The sequence below is a fragment of the Dasypus novemcinctus genome, chromosome X (genome assembly GCF_030445035.2).
Source record: "Dasypus novemcinctus isolate mDasNov1 chromosome X, mDasNov1.1.hap2, whole genome shotgun sequence".
Classification (NCBI taxonomy): Eukaryota; Metazoa; Chordata; class Mammalia; order Cingulata; family Dasypodidae; genus Dasypus; species Dasypus novemcinctus.
Genome location: NC_080704.1, coordinates 51,168,695 through 51,189,525, shown reverse-complemented (window position 1 = coordinate 51,189,525; position 20,831 = coordinate 51,168,695). Strand labels below are relative to the sequence as shown.

The 20,831-nt window shown below is 39.0% G+C and overlaps 1 protein-coding gene across 4 annotated transcripts in view; it reads left to right on the top strand.

Annotated features, from left to right (window-relative positions):
* The window catches only part of EFHC2 (EF-hand domain containing 2), a 214,247-nt gene that overhangs the window by 176,988 nt on the left and 16,428 nt on the right, over window positions 1-20,831 (top strand). For 2 of the 4 annotated variants that reach the window (XM_004473563.4, XM_023583133.2), the window contains 3 exons: window positions 1,421-1,618; window positions 3,315-3,407; window positions 17,787-17,892. In XM_004473563.4, coding sequence (XP_004473620.1) covers window positions 1,421-1,618; window positions 3,315-3,407; window positions 17,787-17,892 — 397 coding nt within the window. The remainder of the gene's footprint in view (window positions 1-1,420; window positions 1,619-3,314; window positions 3,408-17,786; window positions 17,893-20,831) is intronic. The other 2 variants (XM_058291020.1, XM_058291021.1) reach the window with 1 other exon arrangement.

Sequence of the window (20,831 nt, the reverse complement as noted above, 5' to 3'; positions counted from 1 at the left end):
CTGTAAAATGGGGATAATAATAGAACCTACCTCCTAGGCCAGATGAAATGATCTACCCAAAAGTGCCCAGTGGCACAGGACCTGGTACATAGCTAGAATTCAATAAATGGCAGGGATTATTATTACTATTATTTAGACCATTCGGGTAGCTTTGAGAGTTCATCTGTATACTTGGGCAACCCAAATAGTTTATAGATGCCAATGTTGTTTGTGTTTTTTCTCAGTGAGCCCTCAGCTGAAATTATTTATTGATTGACCCAGACTGTCTTGCTGCAATTGTGAGGTCCTATTGATTGAATTCGACCTTCATTTCCCATTTAAACAAACAAGCAAAAAACAAATAAACAAACAAATGAAAAACCATAAATCTTGATAAGTGGATGTAGGTGAAATGCAGTTCCTTTAGTTAGGTCAACATTGTCCCTATGGTGCTGTACCATAAGCTATTTAAGGAAATCCTTGACTCGGAGAATCTGGAGTTCCTAAATGATAGTAGTAATGACAAGAACTATACAAAAGGTCTGAAAGATCGTTCTATAGAAGAAGAGCAAATAAAATGTTTTAGTCAGAATTCTTGGGAACTGAATTATTTCTGTTAAGTATACTTACTAGACGGTTGAAGCTTTATTCATTTAGGTCCTGTAACATTTTGCATTTTAACCATTTTAATTTGATTCTTTCTAATGGATGTTTCAGAGTTTCTGGCTTTAATACAGTTGATATCATAAATATATGAAGATAATGAAAACACTTCAGTCAATTTGTTAGGCTTTGGGTCCTCATCATTAATTTGTTGTTACTGTTGTTTGTGTTTTAGCTCTGCAGATAATTTCGGTGCCATGGTCCATATATAGGGCCATTTGCCCTAAGGACTCAGGCAGCTATTCCCTTACTTTGCAACTCTCTTTTTTTTCCCTCTCCCTACCAGGATGCATCTGTTTTTACTCTTTATTACAGAAGTGTCATGATTGCTTTTCCCATCTACCAAACACCTTTCTAATTTACTGATTTATAAATTTTGTGCCCTGGGAAACCAGAAACTCAAGTTCATTACTCCTTTGTGTAAAGTATGATTAATAGGCATTGATGGAATCATGTCCTTAGTAACAGGTTTGTCGATTCTTCAAGGATTTTTAAAATTTACTTTCTGGTTGTGCCTATCAGGAGTGATGGGAATTTGACTCCAGGCAAAGTTCCATTTTATTTATAAGATCTAGTGCTTATGGTTTTCCATTATCACATTGGGACCTTTCTGCTACTCCTAAATTAAATAGTGAAATAAAGTTAAAGAGAAATAACGACATTTCCTCCATGCAGTTGTTAAAAGATTTGTAAAATGGAAATTGGACCTTTTTGACAGAAGAAGAGGTAAACTATTCATAGATATTATTTCATGAATGTTTTTGAATTTTCTCTACAGAAGTTTAATGATGAATATAACTTCTGGGAAACTCACAGACCATGAGGTTATCACGATTGCACGTCACTACCGCGTGCCAGAGGACACGGATCTACCTGTGAATATCTTAATTGCACTGGCACATGAACAGCTCAAGAAAAACACTTTTGAGAATTTTGACAGACTAATTTCTGTCTGCGTGTATGAAGATCGAGAAAAGTAAGCTTTGGTTTTATTGATTCTAATAAATCATTTAAGTTTCTGTGAACCTGAGCAATGAAGGAATTTATATTTTATCAACAAGGACAAAAAGAAAATTGGCATTTATCATATTCCACTCTTTGGTAAAGCCACTTGAAACTATTTTGGAGAGTGTCTAGGTATAAATATTTAGTTGCATGGTAAGCTTTGTTTGTTGATGGAATAGGGGAGGTCCTTAATCTTCAAAAGAATATGATGCCCTCTTCCATTTTTTTCCCATTGCTTTCTAGAAGCTTTCATCTGAAACATGGTATATCAAGATGTTAGGTTTAATTCTGAAATTTCTTCTCCTTCTTACATTATTTTAGTGCCAACTTGGATTTATAAATGTGACTTTTATAATAAGCAGAATGGGGAATTTGCAAGTATACTTTCTATGGAGTTTTTTTAAAATGATTTCTTCTTGAAAATGATGAAGCTCAGCATAATCTATTTCTAATCCATTTATCATGTGTGTATTGAGTTTCATTAAGTCATCATTATCTACAATTGGAGCCCCATCTTAGTATGTTTTGGTGTTCATCTTACCCACAGACCTAATATAGTGGGGATTGGTGGGGGTATACTCATTTCGAAGTTAGAAAATCTTAGTTCTAAGGACTCTGGCTTTTGATCTTGTGATTGTACATCACTGCCATCTCTATTCCTCATGACCCCTTCCCTCGTCCCAAAACCTGAAGCCTGCACTCCCAAGTGGCCAGTGGCATATCCTAAATATCTTTAAGGGTCCCTCAGTTTATATTTAAAATTCACATGAGTTTTTCCCCAGTCCATAACACATCCTTGTTGAATTTGTTTAAAGATGGCATTTCTCCTTAAATCTTTGAGCCTCCTGGAGGATGTGTATCCTGAGCTTTGCATGACCCTGTCCCTGCCTTCCTCCCTGGTGGTCCCCCTTCACTAGGGTGAGAAGTGTGGTCTCCTTCACTAAAGGAACACCTCAGACAGCTCTGAGGTTCTTCCAGATCTGATGAGCTTTGTTTCTAGACATAAACACATGCATCATTTTATAACCTCATGGCAAAGAAAGAAGCCCACTTTATTCTCTGTTGGTTCTAATTTTGCCTGGTGTCTGGAAGAACATTCATTGAGTGGGACAAGCATTTCTGTACCCCCAGTCTGCTGGTGAAAATTATTGTTAGACTGCTCTGGAGAAACCATCCAACAAAACTGAGGTGAATGTTATTGTCCTAGCTGTGGCTTCCAGGTTTTAAGGTTCAGATCCAAGGAAAAGAACAGCAAAAACACCCTCAAGTCATATCATACTTGTGTTGGAAGCTTTAGATGCCTGTCAAATTAAGAGATGTTTTCAAATATCAGAACCATTTTTGACTAGTTGTCAAGAATGCAGATCAGTTACTTAGAGCAACACTCATGGATGCAGCCTTAATAGGCTGTACTATTGCTAACCAAGAGTTCTGAATCCTGATGGAAAGGCCTTTATGAGGACAGAATCTGGTGATTTCTGAAATGGAAAATGTTGATGAAATGCAATATGATTGTTTTTCCTTACTCTGAATTCCAATAACAATTTTCATACTTATTTCCAAGTGCACATTTTTAGGGCACATCTACATTTTCTTTCCTACAACATGTAATTGTTACTAAAGGGACACAAGGTCTATTAAAGCCTGTTTTCTTTGTTTTAATGCAGAAAAAAAGTGTTACCCAGCAAAGACATTAAAAGACTTTGCAAGTCCTCCAGAGTACCTCTGAGTGATGATCTTCTAGGATCCTTACTGTCCAGGTGAGTGAGAACTTCATTCTTGATGGGAGTTGTCCTACATAGTTTCATTTGGGGTACAATTCCTGCTTTTATAGCTATCTTTAATTACCCTTAATAATACTATTAATATTAATAGTAATATTTTACTATTAATAACACACTTTCGTTTAAGTGTTAAAAAAGGGAAAGGTAGTCATGATTTTGAATGTTAGAGACCAGAGCCTATTATGAATTATTAGATTTTTAAAAACATTAATACATACTTACATACATGTACGCTTCTAGAACAAAATGAAAATACCCACCTTCTTTGGTTGTGAGGACACTGAATGTAGAATTCAGAGCAAATTTTTCAGAGTAGTATATTCTGATGGTTAAAGGCATGCAGTAAGAGAATCTAGTGTTATTAGTGTGGAACTATATCCTATTAGAGCATCAGATGTAAGGCATAGAGATTATGATGTCACCAAAGGAAGGCACAGTGAACTGCTTTCCAAAATACATTGTCTCTCTTGTTGAACCCAACTTTGTCTTCCTGGCACCACCCTTCTAGTCATTCAGATTCAAGACTGTTGTCATCTTTTATGCTTTCATGACATCACTCCAGCCCCTCTTCTGACTTACATATCTTGATAATTTTGACATTTTGTGCTATGTTCTAGGCACAGTGCTCATTGCTTTATATACAGTATCTTATTTACTTTTTGAGAACAACATCCAAACTATCTTCCTATCTTACACTTGAGAATACTGAGGTTTAGAGAAATGAAGTATTTTACCCAGAGTCACATAGTCTAGAAAAAGAGGTACTACTTGACCCCTCAACCTTTCAAATGCACATCCTCTTTTCCTAACCAGTTTTAATTATCATCTACAAAGATCTAGTGGATTAAGATGTTTTGACAGTTCTACCCACTTCTCCTAGCTCTTGCATTCACTCTCTCCTCTCCACTCCCACTCTTAACACTCCAGGTCTAACCTCATTTCTTCTTGACTATTGAAGGAGCCTCCATGTTATTCTTTCTTCTAACAGCTTCTAAATTTTTAAATTCATCCTTATCTATAGCAGTTAAGTAACCTATAAAAGCACAGATGTCATCATGTCACTCTTCTACTCAAGAGCCTTCTGTGACATCACTTTGCTTTCTAAGAAATGACCAAACTCCTTAGTTTTAAACTACTTCTCCCTCTTCTCCATTATGGGACTTGGGGTAGTCATAGTTAGTTGGAGCAGTGTCCTCTTCATGGAATGGGGTGTCCTCAAAAGAGACGAAAGGATAAACCAAAAGAACAGATAAAACTAAATCCCATGTGGTAGAACTAGGTTCCAAGGTGCCAAGAGTGGAATTCAGAAGCGAGCCATTCCAGTTGGGTGTGTGTGTGGTGGTGGATTGACCTGGAGTAATTTCTAGAACATCAGCTCATTTACTTTTATTTGCTGGCAGCAATGTGAGGTGTCGTAGGTCATTCTAGTGTAAAGGGCTTGGGATAAAGTAGACAGGTCTAGGAGTCAGGATGCTCTACAGTTATCACATCCCCAGAGCTCCCCTTCCTGTTACCAGTAGTTTAGCCAAATGGGTCATTGGGCACTTCACACATATATCTTGTGCCTTCCTACTTTTTGCTTTTGCTCTTCCTCAGTAGGAAATCGCTTCCAATTTTTTCACCCACTGAAAGCTTGCTCTTCCTTCTAGATCCAGTTCAAGTAGCACCACATCCTTGTAGCCCTCTTGGATTTGCTTGGCTGGCAGTGATTATTTCCTCCTGAGAATTCTCACAACACTATTTATGCTTCTAATTTTGTCCCTCACCTTGTAATGAAGAGTTGTTACTTGACCTTTGAATTTAGCTGTAGAGATCTGCTTCTATCCTGTTTGATTTATCACCTATAAACAACTAGTGGGTTGTCATATCTTAACAATTTTTATCTCTACCATGTCTCATACATTTTTAAAATCTACTTACTAGCTGTGTGATCTTGTGCAAGATTTTTAACCTGCCTGAACCCCAGACTCTTTATTTCTAGAAGGAGATAATACCACTTTCTAGTAGTTCTGAGGATTAATTGACATACCATATGTACAGTACTCAACCTAGCATCTGGCTAAGTATTGATTGGAGAGGAGGAGAAAAGTTTAAGTCAGGAACCATAGACCACACATTCTGACTTGGAAATGAGCTGGATAAAGTCTGTCTGTATCCTACTACACAGAGGAGGGCTTGTTTTTAAACATTTGGATCTGAATGCCTTTCACACATTAGGCCGTCTTCTAGTCAGGAAGCTGTAGATGTTTATTAGATTATCTCTTGATGGGCTTGAGGATGAGTTGTCCTGAAAAGTCTGATAATGTGGGAGCCTGCTCCCTGGAGGACCTAGATGTTTCTCATCCAATGCTGAGGTCTCCAAGTCATCATCCTCTTATTCTTTCAGCAGACAGTTTTGTCTTTGCTTTTATAATTTGACATTAAAGGCAGAAAGACTATCCCACAACTTGCTTCGAATTCGTCTCAGAACATATATGCCTCTGAGCCCTGCGTAGCTTTGAAGAGGTCATCCCCTTCAGCAGCTAAGCAGACCATGTTCAGTCTAGCTCTGCCTCTAATTGTGCAGTGACCCTTCTCCACACTCAGGGGAAACTTCAGACTAATCAGATTAGAAAATGTCTCATTCCCATTCCCTCTCCCTCCAGTATGCCCTGCCATGATTTGGGTCACATGCTTGATGTTTTGCATCATCTCCACAGATTCCTTTTAAAGATTGCCCTAATTCCTAATGGGCCCATCAGCATACAGCTTGCATTTATATTCTGCATTCTTATTGTTCCCCACAGACTCTACAGGCTTTCCAAAACCTTGACCAGACTCTCTTTCTGTGCAGCACCCTTATGGCATGCTAAGCCAGAGCCCCCTCTGACGTCTACAGTCTCTCATGGGAGGCAGGCATAGAGTGTTTTTTGTTTTTTTAATTTTTTTTTCAATGCACACTCTGCCCAGGCATAGTTTTACCTGCCTACTTCTGAAGTCAACCCTTAGTACGTGAATTCAGATCAGGATATGAGATGGAGGAATAGAGTATGAATCAGTGTGGACTTACTGATATTCTACTATGGAACTATTATGATTAGTAATGGAAAAAAATTGTAGCATTGATGTGGAGAAAGTGGCCACGGTAGCTGCTGAGGGTAGGGAGAGGGAAGAAGAGACATGACGTGGGGGCATTTTCAGGACTTGGAGTTGTCCTAGGTGGTACTGCAGGGACAGATGCTGGACAATGTATGTCCTGCCATGGCCCACTGGGTGGACTGGGGGAGAGTGTAAACTACAATGTAAACCATTATCCATGTGGTGCAGCAGTGCTCCAAAATGTATTCACCAAATGCAATGAATGTCTCATGATGATGAAAGAGATTGTTGATTTGGGAGGAGTGTGGTGAGAGGAGTGGGGCTATGTGGGGACCTCTTATATTTTTTTAATGTAACATTTTAAAAAAATAGAGAGAAAAAATATATGGCTGAAGGTTGGGATGCTCTCACCTAGTGAATTGTACTCATATCTTTCCGACCCCGTGTATTGGCACTACAATTCCCCATTCTATTCCATTTCCATTTTTCTTCTAATTCAGTTAGGCCTTTTCCTTATTAGCACAACTTGAGCTGGAATCAGAACTTCACAATCCTTTCACATCCAGCTACCCCAGGCCTCTGTCAGCTTGTGCTGTGATAGCTGGTATGAGGTCACCTTACGTGCTAAACAAATTCATTTCACTAATGCACGGAGCATCAGGCTTAAATGTTCTATGTAGTAGTAGGTATTACCCATTAATAATGGGATTGACACATCGTATTGACATAAGTGCCAAGGGTCCTAGAATATTTTGTAAATTCCAGAGCACATTTTAGTTGATGATAGGCATTATTCCTCATTTCATAAGTGCAAACACTGAGATGTAAGACGATTCTTTTACTGAAAGAGCATGCTTTAGGCCAAGATGGGTCACTAATGGAATTAGCACCACAGCTCCCTAAGATACCCTAACCCTTTGTTTTTATCTGCGCTCCAAGGGATGGGGACTATATCTTACTCATCTCTGCAGCCCTAGGCACTTCTCCAGTGCTAGTATATTGGGCGGACTGGGGAGAAGAACATGGACTTGGTATCTACCAGACTTGCCACTCTGCTACTTCCTTATTATGTTATCCTTGTAAATTTACTCAACTTCTCTGAGCCTTCATTTCCTCATCTCACTTAACATAGTTACTGGCCACATTGTATTGCTCAATAGCTATTAAAAATAGTAGATGCCCAATAAATGTTTGCTGACTGGATGAATAAATGAATGAGTGAAGGAAGAGCCCTAAGTGTTAGTCAGATTTCCATTCTGACTTGCAGACATGGTTGTCGTTTTTTTTTCCCTTTATTAAAATTTAAGAAGAGAAAGTTGAAGAGGTTGTGACAGGATTAATTATTGTTTACACATCTGCAGAAGGGAGGCCAAGTCTAGATCTAGAAAATTATCTCTTACTTTTCATATAAGAGAGTGTTAGAAGGCAAGAATAGATAACATCAGTCTCCTCAGCCAGAGGGATCTTTAAGTGAAGCAGTTCCTTCATATGACTTTTTCTTCATGGAGAAGGAAAGAGAAGTGGGCGTTTGACTCATCTGTGTCTCTGTGGTGAAAGTGCCAGGTTCCAGCTTGAAAACTTAATTGAGTATTGTTTTTGTGTGAATATGAAAGGATGTGTTTTCTTTTCTGAGACATTTAAGTCTCTGAACAACTGGGTATTAATGCTTCCTCAGTACTAAAAAGCAAGATATTCTGTTGCTCAACCATTAAGAGGCGAAGAGAATTCTGAAGTGTTCTATTCTGTGTTCCTTATGGAACTGGGGAGGAAAGAGGCAGCCTCCTCCCCTAATTGTGGCCTTCTGAATCTAGACTTGGAGTAACTGGATATTCAAGAGCAACTCTTCCCCCAATAGCTTTTCCTCAAGTGTGTCTTTTACAGATGGCTCTGGGTTCCATGGAATGCCTTAGAACCAGTGTCTTAAGAGAACTGATGCCTCATCCAGAAACATCAGTTAAAATGGAAAAAGTTAACAGGGCTTTAAATTGGAGCTTTCAAATCATCTCATTATACTCTTCCCAGCTCTGGCCCCTGCTCCCCTCTGGAAACACCACCTTAGTCTCCTGAAAAGACCTGGCATTGAGGCTATAGGCAAGGGTTGAGGTATGTGGTCACCATTGCTTCAGGGTGTTTAGGGTATTTTCAGAGATGAAAAATTTTCGGAGAAATCCCCTACACACACACAGACACACAGATGCTTTCCACATTTTCAAATGTAAGATTATTTATAATTTAAGGAATGAAAAAAGAATTCTAAAACCACGTGGATAACAGAGTATTGGTCCATGCTCGGCAGCTGTGACCTGCCTCACTGAGGAGAACTGGGCTGGAATCAAAACTGGAATTTAGAGGCCTAGCTACTTAGAGACAACCAGAGTTAATTCTTGGCAACGTGGGTGATGCCATCTTGCCAACCCTACGTTTTTGTGGCCAACTGATGCTGTGGCCCAGAGCTCCACTTTTTTTCTCAAATGTTTGGTCTTTAAGAATTTCACCAGGTGTTTCCGTGTGGCACCCCAGGGTTTTTCAGGTAATGAACTGAAACAAGCGCAACTCAGTGAGTCAAAAATGTGTCTTCGTTGCCCTCCCTCCTTTCTACTCTAAGCCATGCAGCCCGGCCCATTTCCCTACCTTATGAGATGATGAGATGGCCTTTGCGGCCAAAAGGAACCCTTGTAACTCTTCAGGAAAATACAGCTGCCACTAAGCCTTTTACTTCCACAGATGGTGGAATTAAAGCAGTTCAGCCTTATTCCCTGTGGCAAGGAGATGGATGGCTTCTGCAGTTTTCAAGCATTCATCATTTTTCAGAGGGAGAGCATGAACATCAGTCATATGTCACATTAGACTCACTTCTAAGCACTCCCACCAAGCGAGACCTCAGAAAGTATGTTTGAGGGATCATTATTATCTAGTGAGGAACCAGAGAAATTGCCTGCCTTCTCCTTCTCTTCCACAAACATGTCCATTAATTTGTGTAGTGAAGGAAATGGTGGCTTGCCTGAGTATCAAAGGGAAAGAAGAATTTATGGCGGTTTTAGGAAAACACTTCAGCACTGTGAACTGGGACTTTTAAGTAGTGAGGCTGACTTTTTAACAAGCACAGAAAAGCTTAAAAGCCCGAATTAGTGTTGCCCTTTAGGGCATTCACCCTGGAAGGCTGTGCACTGATTCCAACAATGTTGCCATAGAAAGTTCTTCTTTGGAATTGCCTTCAAAGTCTTTTTAAAAAGAATTTCTTCCAGAGTGGCAAATCTTTGTCCTTTGACCATGGATCAGAATTTTAGCAAGAGCCCAATGTCATTTGGAGAGGTGTGAAGTAGGGGATTCAGGTGGAGAATCAGGGCGCTAACATTTTTGATGAGAAGCACAGTGTGATCATGAAATTGGGAGACGAATTGCCTGCATGATTCCTAGGCTGTGCCAAAATATTCGGAAAGGATGGCTAGGATTTAGTAAATGATGACCCGGCATTGTGAGAAAGAGGGAGGACTCCAGAAGGGGTGACACAGGACATAATATTCCAGGGTAAATGACCTACCTGTTCACACTTCCTGATAATGAAACTTTTCTCCATCTCTGAACAACTTCTCTCTTATTCCTCCAACCTGTAGTTCTTTTCAAACTGGAGAGCTCCTTTGTGTCCTAGATCTTCTCTCTCCTACAAACTCATGCAAAAAGCATAGGATATATCAGATATAGTGTGTATCCTACCTCGCAAAACACCTGGCATGAAAAATCTCACTGTATCAGTCATTCAGAGGAGGCGACCGTGTGCAGAATTTTGTAGCAGGGAGGAAGACTGGGAAACTAATTTCCTTTTTTACAAGTCTGACTTTTATGTGCTTAATACCTTGAAAAGCATGTTTCAAAGTCACTCATCTGCTTTTTTATATTCTTGAAATTTTATTTGTATCAAAATGATACAAGCTCTTAGTTTAAAATAACCACATGCTTTTAAAAGCTTATTACGGAAGACTGCAGTCTCCCACAGCATCCCTCTCCACCCCCCAGACCCATTTGTAAGAAGCAGCCCCTTTGAGACCCTTCAGCTGCTTCTTCAGGCACTTAGATAGGATACATGTAACTGCTATTTCTTGATTTTTCATTTTAGATAGCATCCATTATCTTCCTATTATGATGATTGAGAATTTAGCATAATATTGATTCCTTTTTCTGTTGGTTCTCCCTGGATGCTCTTAGGATATTATCTTTACCCCCTTGGTGTTCTGGAAGTTAATGATGATGATGATGTACGTATATCTGACTGACTATACATGAGTTCATTGTGCGAAACAGTTTATGGACTCTTCCAACCTGGAGACCCTGCCCTTTGGTTCTGAGAAATTGTTTTATTAATTATTTAATAATCCTTCCAATCTCCTACATGTTCATTTTTCTTTTATGAATACTCAGGTTCTTTAGATTTTGCTTCTCCCAAATTTGGACCTTTTTTCTCTCAAACTTTCTTTTCATCATTATGTTTTACTTACTAAAGGATTTCCTTATCTTTATCTTCCAACCCTTCCACTGAGTCTTCTTACTATTATCATATTTTTTATTCCAAGAGTGCTTTTTAATCTCTGGGTGTTCCTTTTTTGTCGTTTTCTGTGTTTTGTTTTGTTTTGTTTTGTTTTGTTTTCCGTGGGTATAATATACCTTTTTATCTTACATCTTTCCCTCTTCTCGCTGACTTGTCTTTGTTTCTCTAGTTCCTTTTTTTCTGTTGCTGTTTTGGCTTATGTGGGGTGGCTTTCATTGATTGGTAGGTTTCACTGCATGGCCAAGTCCTGAGCCAACATTTTCACCAGAGAGTCCTCATAAGCCTGTATCTGGGGATCTTCTCTGTGCACCCATTCAAATTATCCCAAGACAAATCCTGTCTTCTACTGGGGTAGGGGTGAGGGTAGAATGGGGGAAGAGAGAGGAGTTTAAGCATGGCATTATCCTGGAAACTGGAAAATGGAAGGAAGGGGACCGAGAGCCCCAAGTTCAGTGTATGCTCACCTCATCCTCCATTATGCTTGATCTCCCCAAGACTGGAGCTTCTTTAGTTGAATTTTCCAGGAGAACCAGTACAGTATAGAGGAAGATACTTGGGGATTTGGCTGCTCCTTCTTTATTCAGGCTTTCAAACAATCCTTGTTTTTGGCCTCATAGCATAACCCTGTCTTTAGTGGTACCTCATGTATGCAATTGCTGAGTCTTGGTGGGGATAGGTGGATTTCAGGGAACATTGGTTGGTGCCTCATTGTCCCCCACCATGGACATTTAGCGTTCAACATCCTGAGCTCTATCAGGTCAGTTACCAATCCTCCATCTGCCTTCCATCTTGCAAAAGATTTTGAAACTGCTCGTCCACAGTTGTCTTTTCTCCAGCTAGTGTTGTCATTAGGGATTATTACTTTATTTTTATTCCTTTATTGTCATTTTGGTGAGACTTGAGGTGGCAAAAAGGGATAAATATTTATGATCAGTCCATTGTGATTCCCTGAAATTCTATCCACTTCCAATGAGCAAAGAATTCCTCCAAGAAAAATCAGCTGGGTTCATGCCTTTTAATGAAAGTTTATATGTTATTCTCTCCCTTTCTCCCCTTGGGGGGATTCCTATATCCATTGAGATCCCCTAAGATAGAACTGAAAAGAAAAAATTATAATATTTTACCCCTCTAGCTCAATTCTTCCCTGAGACCTGGCTCTTGGACTTTGGAAAGATGAAATCTTTCAAATATTTTTCTTAAAAATAATTTTGTACATCATTTCTGAGCTTTGTACTCTCCTATTTATGTCTTTTGATCCTTCACCAATATCATTTGATTCCATTTGGGATACTTCTTAAAATCGCTGACTGGTAAAATGGGTTGAGAGTGGAAATGCCATCTGCTGGGCAGGTTAGAAGGCCAGGTGTTAGGGTAACAGGTAAAGCATAAGTAAATATCAGACTTAGTGGTAGCAATAATAGGACTTCTCGTGGTGACTTCCAGAAAGTTTTCTGTAAGTTCCAAAGCCTTTATCTGGGACAAATGCATAGCCTGGCACAGGGGACTTAGTTAAGAGGAACTTCAGGAAGGCCTCTCTGTGGAAGTAGCATTTAAATTGAGAATTTCCAGGAAAAAAGGTAAATGTCTTGCATTTTTGAGAACAATCTGAGTGTGATCAGGGTACAAACATTATCCAAGTGGAGAGAGTTTAAAGATGAGGTTAAAGAGGTCAGCAGGGGCTAGATAGGGTCTTGAAGCCCATGATGAGGCATTTAACTTGTGTTCTAAGTGGATGGGGAAGCCATTGGAAAATTTAAAGCAAGGAAGTGATGGATTTGGTCACTCTGGTGGAGGAAGGTCTACAGCAAGGTAAAAGTAGAAGCAAAAGGACTAAGATAAACTAGTCTTATAATCCAGGTGACAGATGATGGTGGCTAGAAATTAGAGGGTAGTAGGAGAGATGGAATGAGAGAGATTTGTGATATGCTATCGTGGTAGAATCAATGGGAGTGGTTACTGAATTGTATCTATGGGGTGAAATCAATACCATCATATATCTGTTGGATAGACTTTAAAGGTTACCAAATTACTGGGATATTATACTTCTGATTAAATAAAGGCCTCCTGTAATTGGTATAATAAGAATTTATTGACAGTAAGAACAAATAGAAAGACTTATTTCTCATCCAGTCTTGCAGCTTTAAATACCATCTCTATGCTAATGACTCCCACATTTACATCTTCAATGTGGACCTCTTCCCTTGACTTCAGGCTCATATACCCAACTGCTCACTTCCCACTGAAATGTAACATATCCAAAACTGAACTCTTTTTTTTAAAAAATTATTTATTTGTTTTTTTTTAAAATTACATTATGAAAAATATGAGGTCCCATTCAACCCCACCGCCCCCGCCCCCCACTCCCCCCACAACAACACTCTCTCCCATCATCATGACACATCCATTGCACCTGGTAAGTTCATCTCTGAGCATCACTGCACCCCATAGTCAATGGTCCACATCATAGCCCAGACTCTCTCACGTTCCATCCAGTGGGCCCTGGGGGGATCTATAATGTCCCGTAATTGTCCGTGAAGCACTATCCAGGACAACTCCACGTCCCGAAAACGCCTCCACATCTCATCTCTTCCTCCCGTTCCCCACACCCAGCAGCCACCATGGCTACCGTTCCCACACCCATTCCACATTTTCTCTGTGGACATTGGATTGGTTGTGTCCATTGCACATCTATGTCAAGTGAGGGCTTAGATTCCATATGGGTACTGGATGCACTCCTCCCGCTTCCAGTTGTAGACACTCTAGGCTCCATGTTGTGGTGGTTGACCTTCTTCAACTCCATGTTAGCTGAGTGGAGTAAGTCCAATAAATCAAAGTGTAGGAGCTGAAGTCTGTTGAGGCTCTGGGCCTGGGTGTCATATTATCAGTCCAGAGATTCAAATCCCCTACATATATCTTAAACCCAGCACCGACTACAATTCCAATAAAGTAGCATGCAAGTCTTGTGAAAAGAGATCCCCTCTGAGTCCAATTCCATCACGCAGAAACACCAGCTCCAAAGAAGGGCTATCTGTCATGGCAGTGAACCCCTTCTGCCATGACCATAGAACCCGTGGGTCTCTTTATCCCTCAAAAGAACCAATAGCTGGGGTTGTATCTACCTTATCTGTCTCTTAGACTCTGTTCAGTTGTACATAGGGGTATTCCTTCTGACAACCTCCAGACTCTTTTTTAGAGACTCACAGCCTTATAATCTCATTTCTCCTTTCCATTTCCCCCTTACATTAGGTCAAACAGCTTCCCAAAGTCATGTTATTATATGTAGACAGGTATATTCTGCTGTTCCGCATTGAATCTTTAATTCAAGGTCATTTTCTAGTTGCTTCTTCAGCTGGTATGTGGTAGTGATCCCTCGGTGCCAGGGAGGCTCATCCCCGGGTGTCATGTCCCACGCTGGGGGGAGTGCATCGCATCTACACGCTGAGTTTGGCTGTGAGAGTGGCCACATTTGAGTAACATGCAGGCTGTCAGGAGGAAACCCCCAGGCACAATGCTACTCTAGGCCTTGTTCTTATTGCAGGTGTATAGACTCAAAAGTGTAACCATTAGTATCACGAACCCACTGTTGGGCCCTCCTTCCTTCCTGGTTCTTGCCGTTGCACCTGGAGGATTGCCGCTGCTCTCCCAGGGCCCACAACAGTGACCCTCCGGCCAGGAGCCCAGTACCCCCCCAGCTGTTATTTTTGTTTCCACTATGAGTATATATAGACATTACCATATACCCTGGGCATATGCCCTGTATAACTCCCTGTCAACCATATATATCCTGTCAATAACATCCCATATCAGTATTCCTCCGCTGCCATTGTTGAACCACTCTGTGATCCAAAACTTCCCGTAAAGTGAATCCCAACATAATGTCAGCTTCAGAAGAGTCTTAGATCACCGAAATTCATATATACAATATACAGTATTTCCCCAGATCCACCATAAAACCTTTTCCCTTGCACAGCAATAATCTTTTAACTTATTCATATCATATTTCCTGAAACTGATGTACAGATTCCAACACTATAGTTTTCAAACAAGGTGACATTTGTGCTTACTATGTGGTCCATATTTTAGGCTGTACAGTTTTCTAAATTTTTTAGTTATCCTATGTTTTGTCTTATGGTTTTCATTATTAGTCTGTCGTCCCCTATATGTTTTTGGTGTAATATTAGCTGTTTTATATTCATCCTCGTGTACTCTCACATAACTCCTCTTTTGCCCCCTTATTTACCTTTGTTCCATCCATTCCACATCCATTTTCCCCTCCCCTTAGGGCCCACAACGCCTGCCAATCTAATGCCCTGGGAGCCGTCCTTTCTCACAAGAGATACAGTTCTCTCTATTCGACGGCATTAGTCTTCCCCAGGATATGGGTCCACCCCACCCAATGGTAGAACCCACCTTGGCAAAATGAGCCTTCAGCTATTCCCTCCGGAGTCCGTCACACATCAGACCATACCCCCTGAGCGTCCTAACCAGGTAGCCCTCCTACTTATACTTTGATACGTTTTACTCAACATTTAGTTCTCAACAAACTTCTGACACTCTCCCATATTCATATGACAAAACTGAACTCTTGATCTTTCTTCCTAACCTGTACTCTTTTTCATCTTAAGTAAGACAGATCTATCTTTCCAGTTTTTCTAGCAACTGGAGTCACTCTGATCTCTCTGACTTTCTCTTACACACCATATACAATCCTTCAGGAATCCTGCTGGTTCCACATTCAAAATATATTCAGAATTGACTACTCACTGCTCTTCTCTGCCATCACCTTCGTATAAACCACCTTTATCTGCACTATGGCAAAAAACCGCTGACTGCCCTTCCCTCTTCTGCCTTGCACCCCTTCATTCTGTTCTCAATATATCAGCCAGAGTATTCTGTAGAAAATATGTTCAGTTTCACAACTTCTCTACACAACATGCTCCAGTGACTCTGAGTTTTCTTCTGTATCAAAGTCAAAAGCCCTACATAATCTTGTTCTCTGATCTCAGCTCATCTACTTGAAGTACTTTCCTTCGAGGTTCCATTCTAAAGGAAAGTTTCAAAACAGAAAAAAAAATTAAAAAACAGGTAGGAAAGTTTCTTAGAAAACATCTTTAATTCGCTGACTTTTAGTTCTTCCCCCCAAATCACACAAGTAAAAGAAATAATGATCCTGCATCTTGCCACAGATATTTCTATAAACAGAGCATGCCTTTAAAGCAGTTCAAAATGAGTGAGCCAAAATTCAAAGGGTAAGCAGTGGTAGGGAACAGCATATTGGAGTTGCGTCCCAAAATCCTCGGCCAAAGAAAACGTATACAAAAGAATTATACAATTCTCTTTCCCTTCTTCTGATCACTCTGTTTATTCCACTTTGTTTTGATTGCTGAGTCCATGAAACTTTGTCTTGTAATACTTAATTTCTTACTGCTAATTTTCATCAGTTTCTAAATATAAGCCACTGTTTTCTCAATACTCTGAGCAAAAAAAGTCTTTTGACTTATTATGAGTATGTTGTTTTCCTACTTTAGTTATCACCAAGTTTGCTTATAATGAACTATCCTCCATTTCCATTCTTCCTTTAAATAATAACTTGTGCACATCACTTGAGTTGCAAGTTGGCAGGGTGCTTCAAATAATGGTATTACATTAACTATATATTTAGCCTTAAAAATTGCAGAATGTGATCAAATTCAGAATATGGCATTGAGGTATTATAAAATGATTAAATATTTTCGTTTGAGTCACTAAAGCAGTGCTGTTGAAACTATTGTCTCCTTTTTTTTTAAAGATTTTTTTAAAAATTATTGTCTCTTAATGTCCAAACTCCATTATGGTTAAGGATGAACTTAAGCCAATGTCCATAATTAAGAAATAATAATGATCAAATAGACTCATTAGTTTTGACCTATAGTTTTATGGTGCAAGATCATCATTTATTATTTTTTGAATGAAAATAGGCTTAATAATTTCTGATTATACATTTAAAACAATTCAGAGGTTATAGAAAAGTCCAAGGAAGAAAGCAAAAATCATAATCTGTCCTCTCAGAGATAACTGCTCTTTATAGTCAAGTTTATTGCTTGCTAGACTTTTCACTGATCCTTTTTATATAAATATAAACCTAGAGAAAAATGGAATCATAACTGTATGTACTATTTTATGAACTTGTTTCCACTCAGCAATGCATCATGAAATATTTCCTAACAGAAAATATGGATCTAAAAAACCTCTTTTTAATAACTACATAATAAATGATAACGATGCCTTTCATTTTTCCTAAAAATATCTTAGTAGACAAAATTAATCTAGGCTTGCCTTAAAGATTTAAAAGGCACATGATTTAAGAAACGTAAGGACGTTTTATTTTACTGATATGGAATATCAACTACATTAAGCTGAAATGACTTTCAGATATTCTTAACAAAATATAGAGAAGATCTTAATTACTGAGTATGCTAATATGTTTCTGTGGCAACTGCAACAAATATTTACTGAACATCTACTAGGTGCTAGTACTGATCTGGGTGCTAGGGATACTTTGGTGAGTTAGATGCATAACTTTTAAAGAGTTTACATGCTAGAGGGTCCAAAACAGGTAATAAACTAATAAGTAAGAAAAACATCAGCAATTGAAGCAGTACCTGATATAATGGTAAAATTTAAGCTGATGTTTTGGTCTTGAATTCTGTGGATTGAGTCATGAGTCAAATCATATATTATAATTATATTTTCAGGTTTTCAGACAGTGAAGAACAAATAAATTATGATTTATTTTTCTCTGCCCTGAACTGGAGAATGAATCCAATTCCTGAATTGGAATTAATGTTGTACAACACTGAGGTAAAATTAATATCTATTTTAAAAGCCAGCTCTGGCTACTTCCCTTGCATTTTTTTATATCCTTTATCTAAAAATTATTCTCAATATAAAATATTAAAGTCAGTGCTTTTGGAAAGAGTATTTATGCTTTTCTGGGTATTTGTGTTACAGGCTAATTTACTTTCCATGCTGAGCAAACATCTGTCCCTGTAAGAGCATGACTTTTCTTATGCATCTGATTTTTTTTCAACTTCTCAGTCGCATCCAATTATATGGAAAATAGGATAATAGTTTACAGTTATAAATAGATATAAACACCATTTTCAAGGGATTCTGGTAACGCCTTCATAAGTCACAAAGAGCAAATCTCAAATGGTGCATATGTCAAAACTCCCTGGTGTATCTGTGGCTGTGTACCCAGGTTTGCAGTGAGTGAAGCAATATAGTATGGGGATGCACATTTCACAGTGGAGCCAAATTCAAAATAAAAATTCAATGGAAAAATGCTTGGTTAGGGAAAACAAAGTTCATGAGATCAAATGGTGCTCTCAACGTTGTGGAATTGTCTGAATTCTCTAAGATTTCTTTGGACCAATTGTCTTTAAGGAGTGGGAGGGTGGGTGGTGGTTTGTTTGTATTTTAACATGCTCCAGAAATTGATTTTCTTGGGAAAGTCCCTTGATAAAGCAAATGTCATGTGGTTGATACTCCCAGAAAGAAGGCATTTATTCCTCTCAGTTGTTGTTGACCAGCTCATTCTAGCCTGAACTGGTCTACTACCCCTAGGGAGTTTCCTCAGGCATGCAGCTACTCTGGAGTGTCAGGGGCAGCCTTAGAACTTCAAGATGGTTGGGAGTCAGCAGTGGCATTTGGAGTCAAACAGAGCTGGTGTTGAATTCTGGCTCTGCCTCTTCTTCAGCTGAGTGACTTTGGGTCCGTTACTTAAGTCGTTAATTTATTAACTTAACCCTCAGTCAAATCAAGACTGAATATCCACTCTTAGCAGATTCTATGCTTTGTGTGGCATCCAGAGACAAAATTCATTATCACTGCCTTTGCCAACTGCCCATGGGAGAATCGATAATGCACAAGATTTGAAGTATGTACCACAGCTGATTTAGAAGCAGCCTTCTCCTCATCCCATCTAAATCAGACTTGGGGGTTAGGAAGTATTCTCACAGGAAGTCAGCCTTGAAATTTCAATAATGAATAATAAAAGTTAGCAAGGTAAGAAAGTGACATGGTAAGGAAAAGGCAATGCAAACAGGTTCTGGAGCATGGGAGAGCATGGTGCATGTGCAGATCTAGAAGGATTTGGTGTGGCTGGAGTGAAGGCACATGTGGAGAGAGATGAAACTAAATGACAGCTGCAAAGATGAAGCCATAAAAGACATTCTGTTTGAATATCGATCTGAAAAGTCTGGAGAGCACTGACACATTTTAAGAGAGTGACATTATCAGGTATGCCCTTCACAAGCTTCCTATGGCTGGGTGATGGGTGGATTTAAGATGTGGGATGGAGACAGACAGGTCCCATCTTTATTGTAATAGTAGCGAACACTTAAAGCATTGTCTGTGTGCTGGAGCACTGTTCTAAGACCTCACAATATATTAGCTTACTTAATCCTCAAAGCAATGCTATGAAGCAGGTACTTTCATTATTCCCATTTTAGAGACGAGGAAATTAGAGGAATAGCAAAGAAGTGGTGGAGTCAGAATTTTAAATCAGGTCTATTTTACTTCAAAGACTAAAAAGAAAAAAGTCTTTTAAAAATAATTGTTATAGAAGATACTGGATTTAGTTAATCAAAATTCAAGATACCATCACAAAACAAATCAATACTTTCATTTACCCTGGTAACCTTTTTTTTAATTGCCCTTTAAAAAATTTTAACAGTGTTGTGCATTACTCAGTTAACACAAGATAATAACTACAACAACAAAAAAATTCACTTTAGTCAGCAGTTATGCTCCCCCCTTATTTTTGTTCATTCCTCAATTTTAAGGGATTTGGGACAATGTCCACTTTGCTTCAAGCTGAGAAGGACATAACTATTATGGGGGAGAGGAATGGAATTGTTTTGAATTGCAGTTGAAGATGCTCTTTGCATTTGGGCTAGGGCTAGTCCATCATCATTGTTTTGTTAGTTATCCTGGGCAGGAGCAAAGAACTGGACAGTAGGACTTGGCTACATATTTGCTGGGTTTCAGGGCTCAACCAGCATAGGAACAATCTGAAAGCTTTAAGTCTCTGAGAAATATACTTGACAGGTGAACTGAAAATTATAGGTTCAAATAAAAGAAGTAGAAGAGTCATGACTGATGTATTTATAATTGAGTATAGCTATGTTATATTAGGGAAATACCTTTTCATATATTCCCAGATAGAGCCTGCCAATGGGATGTTAATTTCAGACATGGTATTCAGACATCCCTAGGGCCCTCAGAAGCACTTTTGTTTGAGGCTTTGTTTACTGTGGCAGTTTGTGAAATCTGGCTGAGACCTGCATAAGTGTAATTCACTTTGAAATCTCTTAGCCATAAAAACTCTATTTTATTTATTATTTCCCCCTTTTGATCAAGTTATTTCTCCAAATGCATCACTAATCAATGCTTGGTAATAATCCCTCAGCACCAGGGAGGCTTATCCTTGGGAGTCATGTTCCATGTCAGGGTGAGGAACGTAGTGAGTTTGTTTGTAGAGTTCAGCTTAAAAAAGCCACGCTTGAGTAACAAGGAGATTTTCAGTAGGTAACTGTTTGGCATTAATTATAATTAGACTTTGTTTCATTGGCTTATTAGCCTGTTTTCTTCTGTTGGGCAAGGCTTATGTTCTAGAGCTTTTGGCCATCTTATTTGAGAAAGTAGCTGGTAACCTTTTCATTCTTACCCCTGTGAATATGAATATATATATATATATATATATATATATATATATATATATATATATGTATAAATAG